This window comes from Eleginops maclovinus, chromosome 10 (genome assembly GCF_036324505.1).
Source record: "Eleginops maclovinus isolate JMC-PN-2008 ecotype Puerto Natales chromosome 10, JC_Emac_rtc_rv5, whole genome shotgun sequence".
Taxonomy (NCBI): domain Eukaryota; kingdom Metazoa; phylum Chordata; class Actinopteri; order Perciformes; family Eleginopidae; genus Eleginops; species Eleginops maclovinus.
The window spans coordinates 18,024,926-18,044,542 of record NC_086358.1 but is presented as its reverse complement, the minus strand read 5'-3'; the positions used below and the strand labels follow the sequence as shown (position 1 = coordinate 18,044,542).

Genomic DNA, 19,617 nt, shown 5'->3' with positions numbered 1-19,617 from the left:
GTGTGTGTGTGTGTGTGTGTGTGTGTGTGTGTGTGTGTGTGTGTGTGTGTGTGTGTGTGTGTGTGTGTGTGTGTGTGTGTGTGTGTGTTTGTGTGTGTGTGTGTGTGTCTGTATATTTGCATGTCCCTGGCTGATCAGCCTCACTGGCTCTCGGCCCGAAACTTCATTAGTTGTCTCTGTCAACCTGGAACAATAAAGCTGTGGTGATGGGAGTGAACGAGACCCGGGTACTGTCACACCAGCTGCACACACACACACACACACACACACACACACACACACACACACACACACACACACACACACACACACACACACACACACACACACACACATACACACACACACACCCAAATGCACAAAAGTAGTATGCAACGTTGTGTGTGTTAAGAGACTTCTGCGCTCCGTGTCACATCTTTTCCAACTCCACCCTTTACTCTAAGATCATTACAATGTATTACACCCTACACACATACACACACACACACACACACACACACACACACACACACACACACAAATGTATACACAGGGCGGTGTAGCTCCAGGGGTGAAGGCAGTGTGTGTGTGTGCGGGGGGGGTTTCTAAAGCATCTCTGCCCAGCGGAGAGCTTGGGTAATGGTTAGTAGGGATGGAGAGAAGGCCCCAGGCTACTTTGGAAAATAGCTGAAGAGAAGGGAATCAATATTAGACACACCTGCTGTGCAAGCATATGTGTGTGTGTGTGTGTGTGTGTGTGTGTGTGTGTGTGTGTGTGTGTGTGTGTGTGTGTGTGTGTGTGTGTGTGTGTGTGTGTGTGTGTGTGTGTGTGTGTGTGTGTGTGTGTGTGTGTGTGTGTGTAATCTACTCTGGCATTGATACATTCAGGGCCATCAGTAAATTAGCCAACAAGCCTCCTCTGTTTAAAGTATCACAGATCAATTTATCCAAAGTAAACCTTTCATCATATCTGACTCATTATTTAGATGTTGAAAGTGGAAACTCTCTTATTATACAATGTGATTTATTTATCATAAAAGTTGCTGGACTGTGCATTAGGTTTGTGTATCTGTTGTTATGATGGATGGTGAGCATTCACAAATGTCATCATACAGGTTAAACATGTTTTGACTATCCGCTGTTTACTCAGTTCCGTATCTTCCTTTAAAGATCTATTTGCACCTCAAGAACATGTTTGATGCAGTGACGCTTTCATGCTTATGCATGTTCAACAAGTCTTTATACTTTAAGAACGAAACAGGACATTTTCTTTCTTATATGTGGAAGAAATACACCACACGTGATTGTGTTAATCCCAAGCACTGTGTGTTGTTTTTTCTTGTTGACCACAGCAGTCTTTTCCAAACGTGATAATTAGTGGGTGTTTGCAGTTTTCTGTCTGCATTGACAAACTCCCATCTGCAATTGATTAAACTTGGCCACCATATAGCGCAGTTGGTTTAGCTGGCAGCCCATGTACTGGGGCTTGGTCCCCATCCGGAGGACCCGGGTTTGAACCTAATTCGGGACCATTTGCCGCATGTCATCCCCTCTGTCTCCCACTTTCAGCATTATCACTTAAATAAAGGATAGAATGTATATATTGTATATTTATGTAGTAAAGTAAAGATATTCCAAATAAGGTTGTTTTGATGAACCATTTTTGAAGATAAATGTGATATTTAAGAAATGAAATACTGATATAATAATGATAGTAGTATGAATATAATGTGGCACCTCTTAAATCATGCTTTTTTACAGTTAAAGTTACAGGTAAAATATTAAAAACCTATTTTAATCGAAGATGTCTTGACATAGCTTTAACTTGTAAGAAATGTGTGTGTGTGTGTGTGTGTGTGTGTGTGTGTGTGTGTGTGTGTGTGTGTGTGTGTGTGTGTGTGTGTGTGTGTGTGTGTGTGTGTGTGTGTGTGTGTTTGTGTGTGTCTGTGTGTCTGTGTGTGTGTGTGTGTGTGTGTGTGTGTGTGTGTGTGTGTGTGTGTGTGTGTGTGTGTGTGTGTGTGTGTTTTGTGTGTGTCTCTGTGTGTGTGCGAGAGTCGGAGTCCATCAGACATCAAGCATGGCGCTCTATTGAGCCAAAGGGAAATAAACTCCCCCCTCCTCTTTACAATGAGGTAAAGAGGAGGGGGGGAGAAGGAGAGAGGCGTCTGGATGATGCAGAGAGATGGATGGAGGGATGTGGGGAGAGAGGGATGGATAGTATGATTTAGCTGATAGGAGAAATCATTTACCAGCGCAATTTGTCGACAAGGATCTGGGGATGTCTCAGTGTGTCAGCGCCTCAGTCACTTTGATGAATGATGGAAGTTCACTGACTTTAACACTCCCTCTCTCCCTCCTTCTGCCTCTGGCTCTCTTTTTGACTCTCTCTTTCCCTCCTCCTCTACTTCAGCTTGGCGTGTGAGCACAACTGTGTGTGTGTGTGTGTGTGGGAGATGTATCACACACCAGCTCATGATTTAGGCATATTAAAACAAAAACTTCCCTGCAGCTCCCACTTCACACACACCGTGCCGCCATTATTTAACTTGACTGTCTTTCTTCGTGGTGTTGTGTATGCTTGTATCTAGTGTGCGTATTGACCAGGTGGGGCCATATATCAGCTCAGGTCTTTATCGATGCTGCGAGGCAGGGAGGCCTATCGATGAGGCTCCTTGTTTTAGTAGAGCGAGACTCGCCCCGGGCCACAGCTCCACCCGGCACACACTCTGAGATTAACAACAAGAGCAATCAGGGCTACATCGAGTTATATAGGGGAATTAGAGAGCTGCTGGAACTTCTAAATTATGTTACAGAACTGAGAACAACCTTTACATTATAACCTTAAGACCGTAAGAAATGTGGTGTACTCCATTTGTCAAATAATAGTTGTATTTTGGGAGAAAAAGGAGGAGGCTCTGATCAAGGGATTTTGTGCAGTTATATCATTCCGCAGAAAGAAGTCCGATCAATTTAATATCAGCTGTGAACAACAAACATTAGTTTTCTGGTTAAAAGAAAGAGCTCTGGATATCATAGAATTCAGCAGGAAAAGACATTCAGCAAGTAAACACTCACAGGAACAACAGAAGAAGACAGACAGGAAGTATACATTGTAGGGAACAGCAGAAGAAGACAGACAGGATGTAAACACTAACAGGAACAGCAGAAGACAGACAGACAGACAGACAGACAGACAGACAGACAGACAGACAGACAGACAGACAGACAGACAGACAGACAGACAGACAGACAGACAGACAGACAGACAGACAGACAGACAGACAGACAGACAGGAAGTAAACACTAAAGGGAACAGCAGAAGAAGACAGACAGGAAGTAAACACAAACAGTAACAAGGTATAGGCTGTGGCAGTGCTTAAAGACTGGTTCATGGAAAATAAAATGTGAACAGACATCTGGAAGTTACAGAAAATTTTGATCAGTGCAGCCGTCAGTATAAGTTACGTGGCTGCAGCCACAATTGCAGCCGTTGGTACGCTGTGAAACTGACTATTTTTTCTTAGTGGAAGCGATATGATCCTTTAAATCAGCAGTGTGATAAGCAGGATAATGTGCTGTACTCACATCACAAAGCTGTATATATGGACTCTGATCTTGTCCCTTTGTCATAGAATTGTAAAAGCTCAAATATGATACAGAAAGGTCTACTTTTAGAACTGAAAGTATGAACAATCATGATCAAATGAATAGTTTAATAACTTTATAAATCTAGAATTACAAAGGATTAAATATACGACAGCACTGTCTGTTGTAGAGTATTCTCTCATATGTTACAATATGGTTCAAACATCGCTGGAACACAATTCATTATTTATTTAAAAACCAGTGAAGGAAAGCCTTAATTGGATACTGTATTGTTAGTGTTGGGGTTTGTTACAGAAACTAGTTGAACAGCAATTGATGTGAGGACTTTGGCTCCGGATTAATCTTAATCATCTTGCATAAGAAACAGTTTGCTTATTTATTTAATGTTTCAACTTAAAAAAAACTGGCATTGCTACTGTTCTTTGAACTGTGTAAATTAGTAGTGCAAAAGGCTTTACATTTTTGTTATCACTTTAATATTTTAAGATTTATAAATGGAGACTTTTATACAGATATTTGGCAAACAAGGCAGATAAGATCACCGTTGATGAAGCCTGCATTTTCACTTTTTTTGCTGATGAGGAGGGTCAAACCCCAAACAAATTTTCATACAACCACCCATTTCACAATCTACACATCGTAAAGTCATGCAAAAACATGGGTTTATCTTGTTTTACCTCAGGTAAGCAAATCTCAACTTTAAACAGGCTTTAGTTCCTCTGCTAAAGGTAGCAATGGCTTTGTGATCACGGAACTCTACAGTTAAAATAACTTGTAAACACAATGTATATCAGCTCTGATAACACTCACAAATAAGAATAAAATGATTAAAACAGGAAGAAGTAATAAAGTGCTCTAAGTCATTGTGCATGGCAATTAACTATTTATAGGACGTAGGCCTAAGAGGTGAGATCATAAAAATGTGCTCAATCAGAACTGAGATAAAGGACAGTTAATATAAAATAAGTAAAGGTTTAAATTGCCTTTTAAGCTTAAATAGAGCTATATATTTGTGTGGGGGAGTCGAGTGTTCACTTTGACTTTAAGGCCATCACAAAGCCTTTTAAAAATCAGTAATCCTTTCCTAATCTAACAAGCACAACAAAGTCCTGTTTCATTATTGATGACTTGACTCGTTTGCTGCTTGAGATTTATATTTTTCTTCATTTATGTGAAGTGAGCCTAAGTAAACACTAAATTGAGCATAATGCCTTTCTGCCTGGGGAGTCCACGATGTGTCTGTGCCAGGAACGATGTAGCTACAGTCATCGGCAAGCTGCTTTATTATGCCCAACACCATCAATCTCCATGCATTGGAATAGCCAACTTCAATCGCACTATTGGAAACAGTTAAGGTCAGACCTCAAAAAAGTTGCAGGGATTGATTTTTCACATTTTTAAGCCTTTTCAACAAGATTTTGAGCAGTGCGGAAAAAAACAGGGTGCCAAATGGATTCATCATCATCATTTAGAGGAGATGATTATTTGACAGGCATGTAAATGAGAAGCCAGGACAGGGGTGAAAGAGCAGGATACTCACATTAAGAGCGGAGGGAAAAGGAATCACAGCAACTGAAGCAAGCCAGGAGTAAATGGAGAAAAATGGAGATGGGAGGAAAAAATGTCAAGTCTTTTTAGAAACATGATTTTCAAAACAGAGGTTGTCATCAAAGGAGTATCAGTTAATTGATCTTTCTCATCTCTATATGGGATGTAATTTGCATCACTTTCCTTTGGTCTCTGTGTTTGTCGTTCTCTATGCTGTGTAAATGTTTGTGTGGTTGGTGATCTAGATCCACGGAGAAATGTCTGCGTGGGTGAGGTGGTTTATGATCGTGATCAAACAGACTTCTGTTAGGCGAATAAAGCTGATATTCTTTCTCTTGTCCTGAACAAAGGGTGCGCTCTCGTTCTCCCACAGACATCCACATGATCACATGGTGTGTTTTTTATTTGATAATCTCTTTTGGACCTTATTGACGGACAGACTGGTGGTTGGAAGATTTCCTGTTTTATCTCCAAGTCTTTTAACAGCCATGGTTTTTTCATAAAATCCTGACATTTACTCTAAGTCAATAGTGATAAGGTACACAGAGTCACTTTGTCTGGCTTTTATTCTTTTGTTGTCACTGCTTTGTCCATCTCAAATACCAACATAAAGCAACTGTGGACATAACTAGCAAGTTCCAAGTAAAGGCTATATTCACATGTTTAATTTATACTAAGATAATAACATCTATAGAAACTTCCAGGGAGAGTTTTGTGTGTCATGTTGATTTAAAAAGGTTGTTTCAGGTCGCTATGAAACAGTGATGAACACTGTGCCTATCAAAGCCAGTATTTATCTAACTGTAGAAACAACATTCCTCTATGGTATTTGACTAGATCATTTGCAAGCTGCACCACAACTCTGACAAATGAACTAGCCACCATGATATCAAACATTACTAACCCACTGGTTTGCTGTTTTCCTCCATCTATCTGTGCAGGGTAACCAAGAGGCCCCAGCTCCCCCTGAAGCCATGGCCCAGCCCTTCCCACCAGCCCAGTACCCCCCCTCCACCACAGAACGGGATCCCCGCTGAATACGCCACGCCCCATGCCCACCCACCGGCAGACTACACAGGACCAAGCTCGGTGGCCGAGCATGCCCTGACACTGTACACGCCGACACACACACAGAGCGAACAGCCGGGAAACGACAGCAACACCCCCAACCTCACAGCCAACACAGTAACGGTGAGTCCACACTTTATACAAACGCCTCTATGAAACATAAGCAATGAAGTGTTTTCTGCTGTAATCTAAAGGATTTCTTTGATTCCTCCGTGGAAAATATTGTACCCTTTTTGAATAAAGTAAACAACACAATAAAATAGTTACGCAGCGAACACACGGTTCTGTTGCGTTGACACTTGTCAGTGGGCGTGTTTGGCGCTTGGGGTTAATGAAACCGACAACCAATCACGTGAATCTCCCGCCCCAAACAAACAAGCGAATTACATACCAGTTTCAACCACTGCCTACCTGAATGTCTACAGGGACTGGTCGTATAAGACCGGGTGATTCCTTACCGCTATTTTTGGTCTATCCTCCATTTTTGGGAAAATTATGAAATGACCCGCGCTATGGCTCTCCCAGCATATTAACATACACACCGTTTGATTGGCTGTACTGGCATATTTGCATTAGCTGGATTTGATTGGCTGGCGCTTCCATCGACGCTTGATTTAGAGAAAACATGATAAATGGCCCTTAAGGTTGCCCTGCCAACAGAGAAAATATGGTAAAGTGCCCTTTCTGTTCTACCATTACAGAAAACTATATGAAGGTATCTAAGATATTTTTCAAGGAAAATAAATCTTGTGATTGAGGTTGGAATTCCAAATATAGTGCCCTTTTTTGAGAAAAACCTTTTAATGCCTTTAATTGGAGAAAGATCAGTGCACTCACCGTTGACTTTGAAATGGAGAAAACACAATGCAATGCCTTGAATGCAACCTTACAGTGGATAGAATTGGATGTAGTGCCATGAAATCTGCCTTACGTGCTATTTAAAGGGTCCCTATTATGATTTTGGCGGGTTTTCCCTTCCCATTAGTGTGTTCATATAGGTTGTTGTGCATATAAATGGTCTGCAAAGGAGAACTTCCCAAAGTTCCCTCAATAGGGAGTTTCTCTCCTCCCTGCCTTAAACACCACCAATGGACTCCTTTGTTCACTTTGGTAATATAATGACATTACTATGTAACAATCGCGCTTCTATTGGCAAGCATGGACTCTGGTTTCAGACAGAGGGGGAAAAGAGATGTTGCAGCACAAAAAAAAGAATAAAGAGCTTTTTGAACATTAAAGCATGGAAACACAGGTCATAGAGGAACAACATACAAATATGAACCTGAAAATGAGCAGAATATGGCTAATTGCAAACACCTTCAGTCAGTGCTACCTTGCACAGTCATTTAAATAATGATAATGTGCAAACTCCTTATAAGTGAATCGTTTCTGTCCAGCGAGTGGTGAGAGTAAAGCAACACATGCACATATTTCAATTTCTGTCTCTTCTCTCTGGGCAAGGTGTCCCTCATAGAGAGTGAGCAGTCTACAGTGACACTGGGCTTCATTCAGTACAAACAAAGCCATAAAACATATTCCTGTAGCTCGTGCTCCTCATGAAAGCAGATCACTTCATTTATCTGCCATAACACAATTAGGTCACCTGTTGGTCACTGTTTAATAGAGTCATTTTACAACATCCTGCCACCCTCAGGCAACAAAAATAGAACCCGTTTTATAAAGAATTTCAATTTCATGTAAAAGCTATGAACATATTTTCCTAAGTGTTAGAAAATACATTTAATACTACAATTTCTTTGACAAAAAATATATAAATGTAACTAATCCTCTGCTTTCAAAGCAACTGGAAAATGCAAAAAAGAAAGAGATACAAAATACAAAGACAATGATATTAGAGTTTATATTTTTTCTATTTTAACATCAAGCACATGTACCAATGTATGCAAAAAGTAACCATGCACACACCTATATACACACAGCAGGGACACGTGTGGCTGCATGTGACTGACAAATCAACAAAATTGAGAGCTACTTTCCAACAAAGACCTGCAAACACACACATACGCACACATACGCACACACACACACACACACACACACACACACACACACACACACACACACACACACACAGCGCATATAGGGAACGGCAAGGATGTCCACACTATAGTTAACTGCACCACTACTTGACTCTTGTTGAGGAGCCTTCAAGCTGTCAGGGCCAATAAGAATGGAGCATGCTGTGAAGACATGGGAGAGTATAGACAGTGATGGCAGTGTGGGGGAGTCCAGCGAGAGACGAAGGCACGGTACAGTCAGCATTACTGGGAGTGTTTTACAGTCACTGTGGAGAGTTTGTCACAAGCTGTAACTGTTACTGTCAAGAGACATAGTTACTGCAGAATAAAGGAAGGGCACCACACTTTCACTACGGCCCTAAAGGCACTTACTACATCTACTGTCAAACCAATATAACAGGTTAAAACTATTTACCAACTACTAATATTAGCCTCTATGGAAAGATCTTGTCCTGAAGTTCTCCACATTATCAGCTTTTTCAATTGTATTGTCTTTGGAAGTATAAACTACATTTATTTCTTTATTGTAGTTAGGTAACTGTACCTTTCTGGTATAGTTAACCTTACTTCTTATTCTTATATACTTTTTACTCCGCTGCATTACCATGTGTGATGAAAATAGTTGTAGGTTCCCATCTAAAACTTGTAATACGTCATATTTTAAACTGTGGTTCAGGAGGTAGACGGTCGTCCTCCAATTGGATGTCTTAGAATTCAATCCTCAACCCCCACAGTCAACATGTCTTTGTGTTCTTGAGCAATATACTTCAACCTAAATTGCTTCTTATGTCCAACGGTCTTTCAGTGTGTATGAATGAGAAGATGGCACCTTGTATGGGAGCCTCTGCCCCTGTGTGAATGGTGAATGCTGACTTGTTTGTGTGGAAGTGCTTTGAGGGGTCACAAAAACTGTGCTGAATGAAGGCAGGCCTTTTACCATTTAGAAAGAAAAAAAAACATTGAAATGATTTCATCATGCATCCAGTAATAGAAATCTTGATTTCAATGCATGTGATATATGATGGTGTGAGGGGTTTTGATCTAGAGTTTATCTGTTGCCTGTTTGTGCTGTTCATACTGTTTCTTGTCCAGTTTCATTTCCATTTGACATGGGGGCGTAACACACACCTGTCGTCTGGGATGTCATTCATTGTATGCCAAAGACCATCTGTGAACAGAGACAAGGGTTCAATTGGCACCCACTTTACTTTTGGTCTCATTTCATGTGCGTTTGAGTTTGTGTGTGTTAACGTGTGTCTAATCCCTAGTGAGAGAAAGCTCTGTAGCAGTCTAACTGTGTGTAATCTACCTGTCCGGCAGCAATCCTATCTGATAGCTTCAATTATAGGCCCGAGAAGGGGCACTGCTAGTCACTCACACACACACACACACACACACACACACACACACACACACACACACACGGATGCACATGGTCACAGAAAACAGTAACGACACATCTGGCATATTCAACGTGTAACCTAAGGAAGGTGTTCCAGGCTGTTTAGGCTGGTGTGTGTGTGTGTGTGTGTGTGTGTGTGTGTGTGTGTGTGTGTGTGTGTGCGTGCGTGCGTGCGTGCGTGCGTGCGTGCGTGCGTGCGTGCGTGCGTGCATAAGGGAGGCATGGCTGGGTAGATTAGTTCTATACTGCTTGCCTCCTTACACACAAATAGACACACATACTGTACAGCTCCGCACTGTTTCCGTGGTGACAGTGGGGGAAGCTCGGGCTGCTTGTGTATGATAATGTTCATGTAATTATTTCTTCTTCCTGCCTGGCTGCTCCATGGATGGTGGAGGCATGAAGACCAGTGGGAGAGAAGAAGCACAGAGGGATTTCAGCTCTTTGACTGAGGAAGAATAAGGCTTACAGCACTAAAGCCGCTCACTTCCATACCTTGCTAAACTTAATGAAAGGCTACAGCTTTATGTGCTAACACACAAACTGAATGGGAGATTTCAATGGAACATACATATGTATGGATTTGTGAGACATTTGCTTATTTGAACAGGATTAGGTTGCATACAGTGTAATGGCCTTGCCATGTAAATAACATTGTAATGCAAATTGATGTTTCGCAGTAGACTGGTCACTTAACAAGACTTATGGGAAATCAAAAGCAGCCAAATAGGTTTACACTTACGAGGAATTTCCCTTATTGTATATGGTGCATACACAAACACCGTTAGAATATACTTTGTAAGAAAAAATTCAAAAACATTTCTATAAAAAAACAAACAAAAAAAACTATTACATTAAAATATAAAGGAATGTTTATAGGAAATATAATATACCCCAAAAACAAATGTATAGTATGATATGACAAAATACTATTAATTAATTAAAGAATCTTTAAGAAAACATGTTTGAAATAATCACATTATATTTGGAATCGGATTACACTTATTTTGGGCGCTTTAAAGAGGCCTTATTGTGCTTTTGGGGTTCTCCTTTTGCTGTAGTGGGTTTCCTTTGTTGACTTCCGTTACAAAATGACATCACTATGTAATTTGTACGCTTCAATTGGCACGCAGTCAAACACATTTTAAATGATTGGCTAAGGGGTTGGACATCTCTAAGCAGGTTAACCAATCACAACAGAGCCAGCCAGCTAACCAATCCGAGCGGACGGGGTTGTGGTTTCAGACAGAGGGTGAAAAGAGGTAGTATGGCAGTATGAGAAAAATAGAGAGCTTTTTGAACATTAAAGCATGGAGACATGTCCCAGTAGAAGCCCAAAATATAGAAATGAATCTGAAAATGAGAGTATGTCCTCTTAAACCGTGACTTGGATCGTATTGAACTTCAATGTTCATAGTTTTGTTTTATGGTAATGGCGTTTTTCATTCAGTTTGATGTGAGAACTATCAAGTACATGTTACAAAGTTCTCACTTCAATCAGCACTTGGCGCCTCACCCTCCCTCCCTTAGTGTTCTCCATGCTCTCTCATTGATCAGGAAGGTTTAGCTGACATCATCGTTCCATCTCCATCTCTCTTTTTCATTGCTTCTATTTTCAACCCCTACTTCCCCATGTTGCTGTGATTAATTATGTACATCAACTCTTTCTGCTCTCTCCCCTGCTTGCTTCTCACTGTAAACATAGCACCGCTAGTTTAAAACATTTTAACCTGAAAGAAAACAAGTCAATGAGTAGCAGTTTAACAAATTCAATAGTTGAATTCTCAAAACAATTTAGGTGAAATCAATTGGAATATACTTTGAGGGTAGAGCTGCTATTTGTCTGTATTTATCAGATGTTTATTTGTATTTTTAGTTCATTTTTAAGGCAGTATTTGTCCTCTGTGGAATTAACAGATAACAGACATTCATTTGATAATCAACCATGGAGAAATATTTGCTTGATTATGAATCACTACTATCATGTGTGAACAAGAACAGTCTTGCAGTTAAACATTCAGGAGGGAGAGATTAGCCATGTGGCTGCGTACAACTTTTACATGCTTATCCCCTGCCAGCCTTAATAAAGTTATTTGACCAGTTTATCAATAGCATTGATAGCAACAGTGAACAGTATTTTGTTTTAGTGAAAGTAAGAACAGGATGTCACTGCTTTACCCATGACTGTTTTCTGCTGTATGAAATGCCCTGCTACATTAGCATCCCGTTAGATAGAACAAAGACATATCAACACAACGTATCAAGGCCATGTTTTGATGCAAAATGAGAAAAGTCATGAAACTAGGTCTAGATCTGGCCAAAATGCTTACATCTAGCAGAAACGTCTCAATCCACAGAAAAATGTTCAGTTAGGTGTGTACGGGCCCAGCGCCACGAGGGGACAAAAGGAGAAATAAATATATATTGACTTGTTCTTTTACTTGTGTCGTTCTGTTTCTCTTCATCTGCTAGGTAAACTTGCGCTCTCTTTCTTTAGCGTTGATGCTCCCTCTCTTTTCTTGATCGCCCACACTCGTACATGAGAGCACTTCACTGTCCCACTTAACTGTAGGAATCCTGCTTTCTGTGATTTCTTTTTTGTGATTTGGTTAATAAATGTTTTAAATGTTGAAACAGTAGCCGTATGTTCTAATTGTTCAGCTTTTTTGCATTGTTACATTTATTGACTTTATTTAAATCGCCCCCTCAGTCATTTTATCCTGGCGCCAGGCCTGGCTGTGTAAGACCTAGCTGCAGTTTTTGATTATCCCTAATGTGGCTGCAGAGCCTCTTGAAGCTCTAACGTTTTTAAATTGAGAAGTGAAGTGGGACCAGAGAGGTTTAGTTGACGCATTGTATTATTCTTCGAGAAGGAATGAGAGTAGAAGTTGAACAGATTTGGGCGAGTTTATTTTGTCTAAACATGTATTTAAACCTCTTTATTCTGCTGTTAAAGTTTATAAAGTAAATTGCCTAGTTCCTTTTATGTATTGTGGATAGTTTGTTCTTTTTTCTGGTTATTGGTAGTGAGGCTAGGGTTAGGGTTAAGAAAGATGTTAATGTATCTGTAATTGAACAGTTGTATACTCAAGGTGAACATGTATAGAAACTGAATGTATTTTTAGTTTTAACATCAAAGTAACAGCACTTCTACATGAGTAATATATTCCAGTTCTCTATCCATCCCTGGCCTGCAGCATTAGCTGCACTAGCTTAATTATAACAGGTGGCCAGCCATTTTCTTTGCCAGCCCAAGGGAGGCAGAGCAGGATAAAGCCAGCATTTTATCTACATTGGACAGTTAGTCCATAGTTAAGGCTGTAATAAATCTTGCTGACATAAATTCAGTGAACACCCCTGTAAACAAGGACTTTGTTTGACCTAATGGCTCACTGTGATATTACAGATTTATTTCAGAGTTTATGTGACTGTCAGAACATTTTCCTCCTTGATTTACAGCTGTGTCTTCTGATTGTGTGTGTGAAAGAACTATTTTTGGTGCCAAATACATCACATGACCTGCATTTACCACCGTTGCAACCAAGCCAATTCACTACAGCCCTGTGCTGTTCCTGGGGCTTGTTCCAAATGTACAAGTGGGGCATTCAGCTTCCAACTATGGTGAAATACCCAGAATGGTACATGACATGATGTGACTTCCTTAGCTAATACGTTCATCCATATTCAACCATATAGAGTTGTGCAGTGATGACTCATTTGTGTTGGCCAACCTGGAAGTCAGCATCCAGGGGCTCCCTCACCAAAAAGCCAATGGGATTTTAAATTTGATTTTGGACTATTGTAAGAAATAACATCATTGTAATACACATTATGATACCTACGTACATGTTTTGTTCAGTAGGATTACGTCCACATATTAACAACACTAACTACATCACAGTCATGCCTTCACATAACCACCGTTAACCCAAAGGCGGCTGATATTCGGCCTTGTGAAGTTTAGTAGTCTTATTTAGCCACGACTTGGCAATTTTTGAAGACAAAAAAGCTTTCACAAGCTAGGCATTTACTGACAGATTTTTTGCCATTGAACAAAATAGGAAAACACTGGAAGCTTCTGTCAACCACAGATATTATATCAGGTTTCATCCAAAAACAAGTTCAAAGAATTGTTGACTTTGGGACTAGGGACCTGGAAGTGGTAAAATGCTAACTCAATATCAGGTTTTAAAACTCATCCTCTGCTGTCCTCATGACCACACACATTATTTAAAGGCATCTAACCAAAAACTCAGTCATACAACCATTGACTTTGACACAGACAGCTTGTTCTGGCTGTCCACAGGGGTCTTGGGAGCCCAGATTACCTCCACAGGGAGGGCTCCTTGCAGGAGGCAGTTCCACTCTAAGCTTTTTGCAGATGTTCAAACTCTTCACCCTTTCTCTAAGGCCACTTTGTGAAGTAAACTTATTTCAGCTTCTTGTTGGAATGTATATCATTGGTTAGTTGTTGAGTTTGCCTTCAGGCTAAGCTCCCTCTTTACCAGAGCAGTCAAGTACAGCACCGACATTACTGCTGACATTACACTAATCTGCCTGTCAATCTCACATCCCATCCAACCCAAACCAAAAGAAGAACAAACTCATAGATAAATAAGTAGGGAGTTGGATGGAAATAGAGCTCTATGGTTTCATTACGAAATATTGCATGTTAATTTTGACTTTGATTCCAAAAAGCTTTTTGACCAAAAATCAAACCTTACTTTTCTTTAACAAATGTCTATGTGTTTCAAATGCATGCTCGGCCCAAAACGAGTTCCGCAGCATATCAAATCGAGAACTCATAACTCACCATCAGACAGCAGCCAGCGATCAAGGTGTTTTTAGTTTCAGTTTTTGCTGATTAAGCATGATATAATCATGATCTCAAGGATGATAAATAAAAATAATAAAATATGCTCTCCAGATCGCAAGGAAATTGTAATTGAAAATGGCACTTTGAAATGTCATGGGAGGTTTTTGTATATTTAAAAAGGTGTGTGTGTAATGTTATGTACCAAGATGACCCCAAATAACAAATCCCCTGACTGTTCCGTGTTTGCTACATTGTCTAATCTGTTATAACCTACTGTAGGAGGTTGTGTTTTCAGTTTACAGGGAGGATTACTTTACACTTACAGGAAAGGCTTTTGTAGAGTTAAGAACTAAACACAACTAGCTTTTGTGAAGACATGTACACGTTGTAAATGTTTTTCTTATTCCTCTTAGAGAGGTTCCTTAACCTCCCAGGACACACACCAATGCAATGAGAGCAAAGAGATGGGATGGATCGGTTAAAAAAGGCCCTGAACTTACATTCAAAGATAAACAGAAAGATACAGAGTGGTGTTTGAAACTCTTAAAAGCCTCCTTGGCCTCTACTTGCACTATATCTCCATATATTTTCCCTTCATGCCACTCCAGCTCTTCGTAGGTTTCAATGGGAGTCATCCTCCTGCCTCTTATTTAAGTATTCTTTTATTCATTTCAACACTCTGTTTTTCCCACAACAGGATCTAATGCGTAGCGCGCTGTGTGTTTCCCTGCAGCAGGCAGAAGAGGCTGCACAGACGGAGGTTTCCCAGCTTCACCTGCAATCAAGCGACTCGTCGGAGAAGCAGCAGCCCAAAAGGTTACACGTCTCCAACATCCCTTTCCGTTTCCGAGATCCTGACCTCCGGCAAATGTTCGGGGTGAGATGACAACTGCACTACACTCGCATGCACACACACACACACACACACACACACACACACACACACACACACACACACACACACACACACACACACACACACACACACACACACACACACACACACACACACACACACACTATTAAAGTGAGATATGATACACTACAGGGCACTCATAAATATCTAGTTGGAATGTCGTTCACCTTACAGATTTGTACTCCTGCTCTTGCCTGTAGGCTACTTGTCAAGAACAGTGCATCTTAGAAAGATACATGGCAAAGAAATGCAATGCTAGAATCATATGAGCAAAGTTAATCATAAATGGGAGACCAATTATGAGCAGATGACATAATTGTTCAGTTCTTTTTTTTCCTAATATAGTACAATTTATAATAGGCTGTAAACCTCTTAGTTTCAGTAGTGTGTGTGATGTAAATGCATAATTGAATATTCATTTTAAGGTTTTGTAACAATTAAAAAACGAAAGATAAACAGAAAAAATAAATACAAACGTGAAAAATTCAACTTAGAATTTCCCCAAAAATATTTTTATTTAATCAAATAAAATACATGTATTAACATCAACATAAAAAGTTAAAGTTAAATGTCCAATGAAACAAAAAAAAACAACCAAAAAAATGAATTCTATTACTTGCGCTTTCACACAACATGGTCATATAAACAAAGACTGGAAGAAGAGAAAGTGGCAAAAAGAACAAGCTCGGAATCACTGGCTAGAATGACAGAACGCTATGTAGTGTCCCAACCAGGCAACATAATATTTTACCCATCACTTTATTTATCAATCAGCCAACTTGTATTAAAATGTATTAATTGTTGTGGAATTCAGAAAAAACATCACAGAGTCTCTAACTCATCACCTCCCATCAACAGCTGTCAAGCTCATCACAAAGGAGAATGGGGAGTTGGTGTTGTAACCCGAACAACGAGGCAGATCAAAGACAGGGGCTTGTGAAATGCTCATGAGCATTTTCAGCAGATTTAGCAAAAAAAGTGTTTGCAGTGTTTGCAAAGCATCAATGACGCAAACAAAAGAGCCACCATTAGCCTTGCACATAACTTTAAATAGAACTCATTCATAAAACCGGCCCCTTCACTGAGTAGAACATGATGTGTTTGAATCTAGAACAGCAACTAGAGTTGTCTCCATGCAGCTCCGTGAAGGTGTAAATTATTCACACCTTTACCTCTGTATGATCCCTAACCCAATTTACCCAGATCCTCTATAGTGTTTCATGTTTCCATATCCCTCTTTAAGTGGTCCTTGGAGAGTTTGAGTGGTGGACAGCCACTCTAGTTCAGGGGTGTCCAAACGTTTTTCACTGAGGGCCACATGCAGAAAAATATGCGAAAGGTTGTTCCACTCACTAAAGTTAAGGAATCTCGCCTCACCTCTAGTATATTAACAGTAATCAAAATCAATCAATCAAATGTAGGTACATTTAGTTTGATAATTTAATATACTTAAAGAAAGGAAAAAACAGCCTACATCACATCCCCCCATTAATGGGTTTTCATTTATTAATTTGTTTTTACAAAAAGGGTTGGCAGCTCATTCTCAAAACAGCAGTCTCAGATTGCTTCTTCGTGCAGGATGGGGACCCCCTTAACAGCCCTGTTTAAAGAGGGTAAAATAAGAGGACAAGGGGAATGGTAGGCTATTTAAGATAGTTATGCAACTCATTTATTGCAGTTGTTAACACATCAGCTATGGTTTAAAAAAAATGTTATCAGCTTTAATTTACTGAATTGATTAAGTAATTGGGCTTTTGAATACATGAATACTGTATAATTTGAACTCACCTACAAATGGAGCAGCGTCACACTTAATGAGAGCAGTGATGCTGCGCTTTGGACTAAAGGATGGCTGGCAGGTCAGGAATAAATTTGGTGGTTGAGATGTGAAGGACATCACAGAGATGGCTGTCGGTCATTTTGGTTCTCAGTCTGCTCTTGTTCAGCCTTAACAGAGGAAATGTTTGCTTGCATATGTATGTGGTGCCAAACAGACTCGTCATTCTTTTTGCGTGACGTCGCATCAGAAGAAACTTGGCCTTTTCCAAGCTCTGGTAGAGGTCAGGTAGGGAGAGGAGCTGATGTTGATTCTTCAGAGAATCACCACACTGCATTTCGATTAGTTCTAATTGCAGACTCTCTTCCACTTCTTCTGCATCCGTCAAGAAGGGAGTTGAGAACAGCTTGATTTCTTTCTCAATGACAGAAAAATCTTGGAAGCGCTGATTGAATTCTGTCATAAGAGATGTGATCACAGACACATATTTCCCCTTTTTAACAGAACTGTCGGCCTTTGGATGAGCACATTTCATTTCAGACAGCGTAGGGAAGTGCGCAAGGTTGAAGTTGCGTAGTTGTGTCTCAAAAAGGCGAAGCTTCGCACAGAATGCTTTCATGCTTTGCCTTGTATGTTCTTGTTCAGTGAGTTAAGGTGACCAGTAAGATCAACTAGAAAGGCCAGGTCTGCCAACCATAGAGGATCACTCACTTCATGAAGAGGTCGGTCCTTCTCTTTCAAAAACTGGTCAATTTCTGATCTCAGGGAATAAAACCGCTTCAGCACGGAGCCGCGACTAAGCCAGCGCACATCACAATGATAGAGTACGTCCCCATATTCAGCATTGACATCAGATAGGAAAGCTTGAAATTCTCTGTGGTAGAGCCCTTGTGCTCGAATTATATTGATAGTTTTCACAACTGTGGTCATCACATCGCCAAGTTGGACTGTCTTGGCACAGAGAGCTTCTTGGTGGATGATACAGTGCAATTTAACAGCCTCGCCTCCACTCTCTCGCACCTTGACGCACACCATAGCCATTCCTTTGCGCATGCCTGTCATAGCTGGAGCGCCATCCGTTGCAACTCCACACAGCTTGTCCCATTTAAGTCCCATCTTGTCAATTGCACCTGACACTGCTTCAAAAATATCCTTACCCGTTGTTGTGCTCTTTAGACTCCGAAGATCAAGCAGCTCCTCCGTAATGCAAAAGTTATCGAGACTCCCCGCAAAAAAATGAACAGTTGTGCAGTGTCTGTGGTATCTGTGCTTTCATCACATGCAATCGAGTAAAAATCAAAAGCACAAGCTTTATGTGACACTTGATTTTGTAAATGAGGTATATCTTGTAGCGATGTTTGTGAATATGATGAAGAAGTCTCCGGAGACATCAGCTTGTATAAATTGTACACCAATACGGGCCATGCGAGGTTCCCAGAGCCAATTGTGGAAGTCCCCCCGAACTGTCTTTGTGCATGCAATTTATAGGAGAAAATGTGTGTGCGTGTCCAATGTGTGTGTACCCAACTAAGGAGAGATGTATGTTCTCGTCCTACATGTCTTGCGTGTGCCCAAATAAGGTGAGATGTATGTTCGTCCAACATGTGTTTCTCTTACTCATCCTTGAAGGCCCTCTGATGTATTCCAGATGTTGTTATGCAACCTCCAATGGCACCCCAGATGGGCCTTTCTAAACCTCTTCTATGCACTCTCTATGACCTCCGAGAGTGTCTAACTGTATATGAACCGATTTGACTAACTGTACATCTGAACAGATTTAATACAAGTCTTCGATTCGCCGCACAATTGTGTTTCTGGACATGCTCACTTTGTTGAATTCCTGCATCTTTTCCAGCGACTTTAGTGAGGCACTCTTTAACGAAGTCACCGTCTGAGAAAGCTTTCCCGTGTCGCTCTATGAGTTGAGCTACCTCGTAGCTGGCTATTGTAGTATTTTCTTGTGTTTTGTTAGAACGGTAAAAGTACTGTTGTTGAGCCTGCAGGCTAGCTGCCATTTGCTTGACTTTCTCCTCTCGCTCATCAGCAGTGTAGTATGTGTAGGTCGAATGCTTGGTTTCGTTGTGTCGTCGTACATGATACTCTTTCATCACTGCCACCGGTTCATTGCAAATCAAACAGACACACTTCCCCTTGACTTCTTTGAAGAAATATTCATTTTCTCACCTTGTCTGAAATGTTCTGCATTCACTTGCTATCTTGCGTTTCTTTGGTTCTGCCATTTTTAGTCATCACGCGGCATTTACATTTTTTTTTTTTTTTTGTGGAGAAGCTGCCTTAGTACTGCAGATAATGTGTAGCTCCCTCTACTGGTCAAACTAAGAACTACAATACAGTCAAGCGCAAGTTTCATGTGTGGGCCACATTCCATTTTATTTTTAGAAGTTGCTGCAGGCCAATGAAAAATTTATCCCGGGCTGCAGTTGGCCTGTGGGCCGTAGTTTGGAC

General features: G+C 40.6%; 1 protein-coding gene across 1 annotated transcript in view; it reads left to right on the top strand.

Annotated features, from left to right (window-relative positions):
• Positions 1-19,617, top strand: part of rbfox3a (RNA binding fox-1 homolog 3a) — a 483,470-nt gene that overhangs the window by 426,629 nt on the left and 37,224 nt on the right. Inside the window, 3 exon segments of the mRNA XM_063894163.1 lie at positions 6,075-6,137; positions 6,139-6,324; positions 15,156-15,335. Coding sequence (XP_063750233.1) covers positions 6,075-6,137; positions 6,139-6,324; positions 15,156-15,335 — 429 coding nt within the window.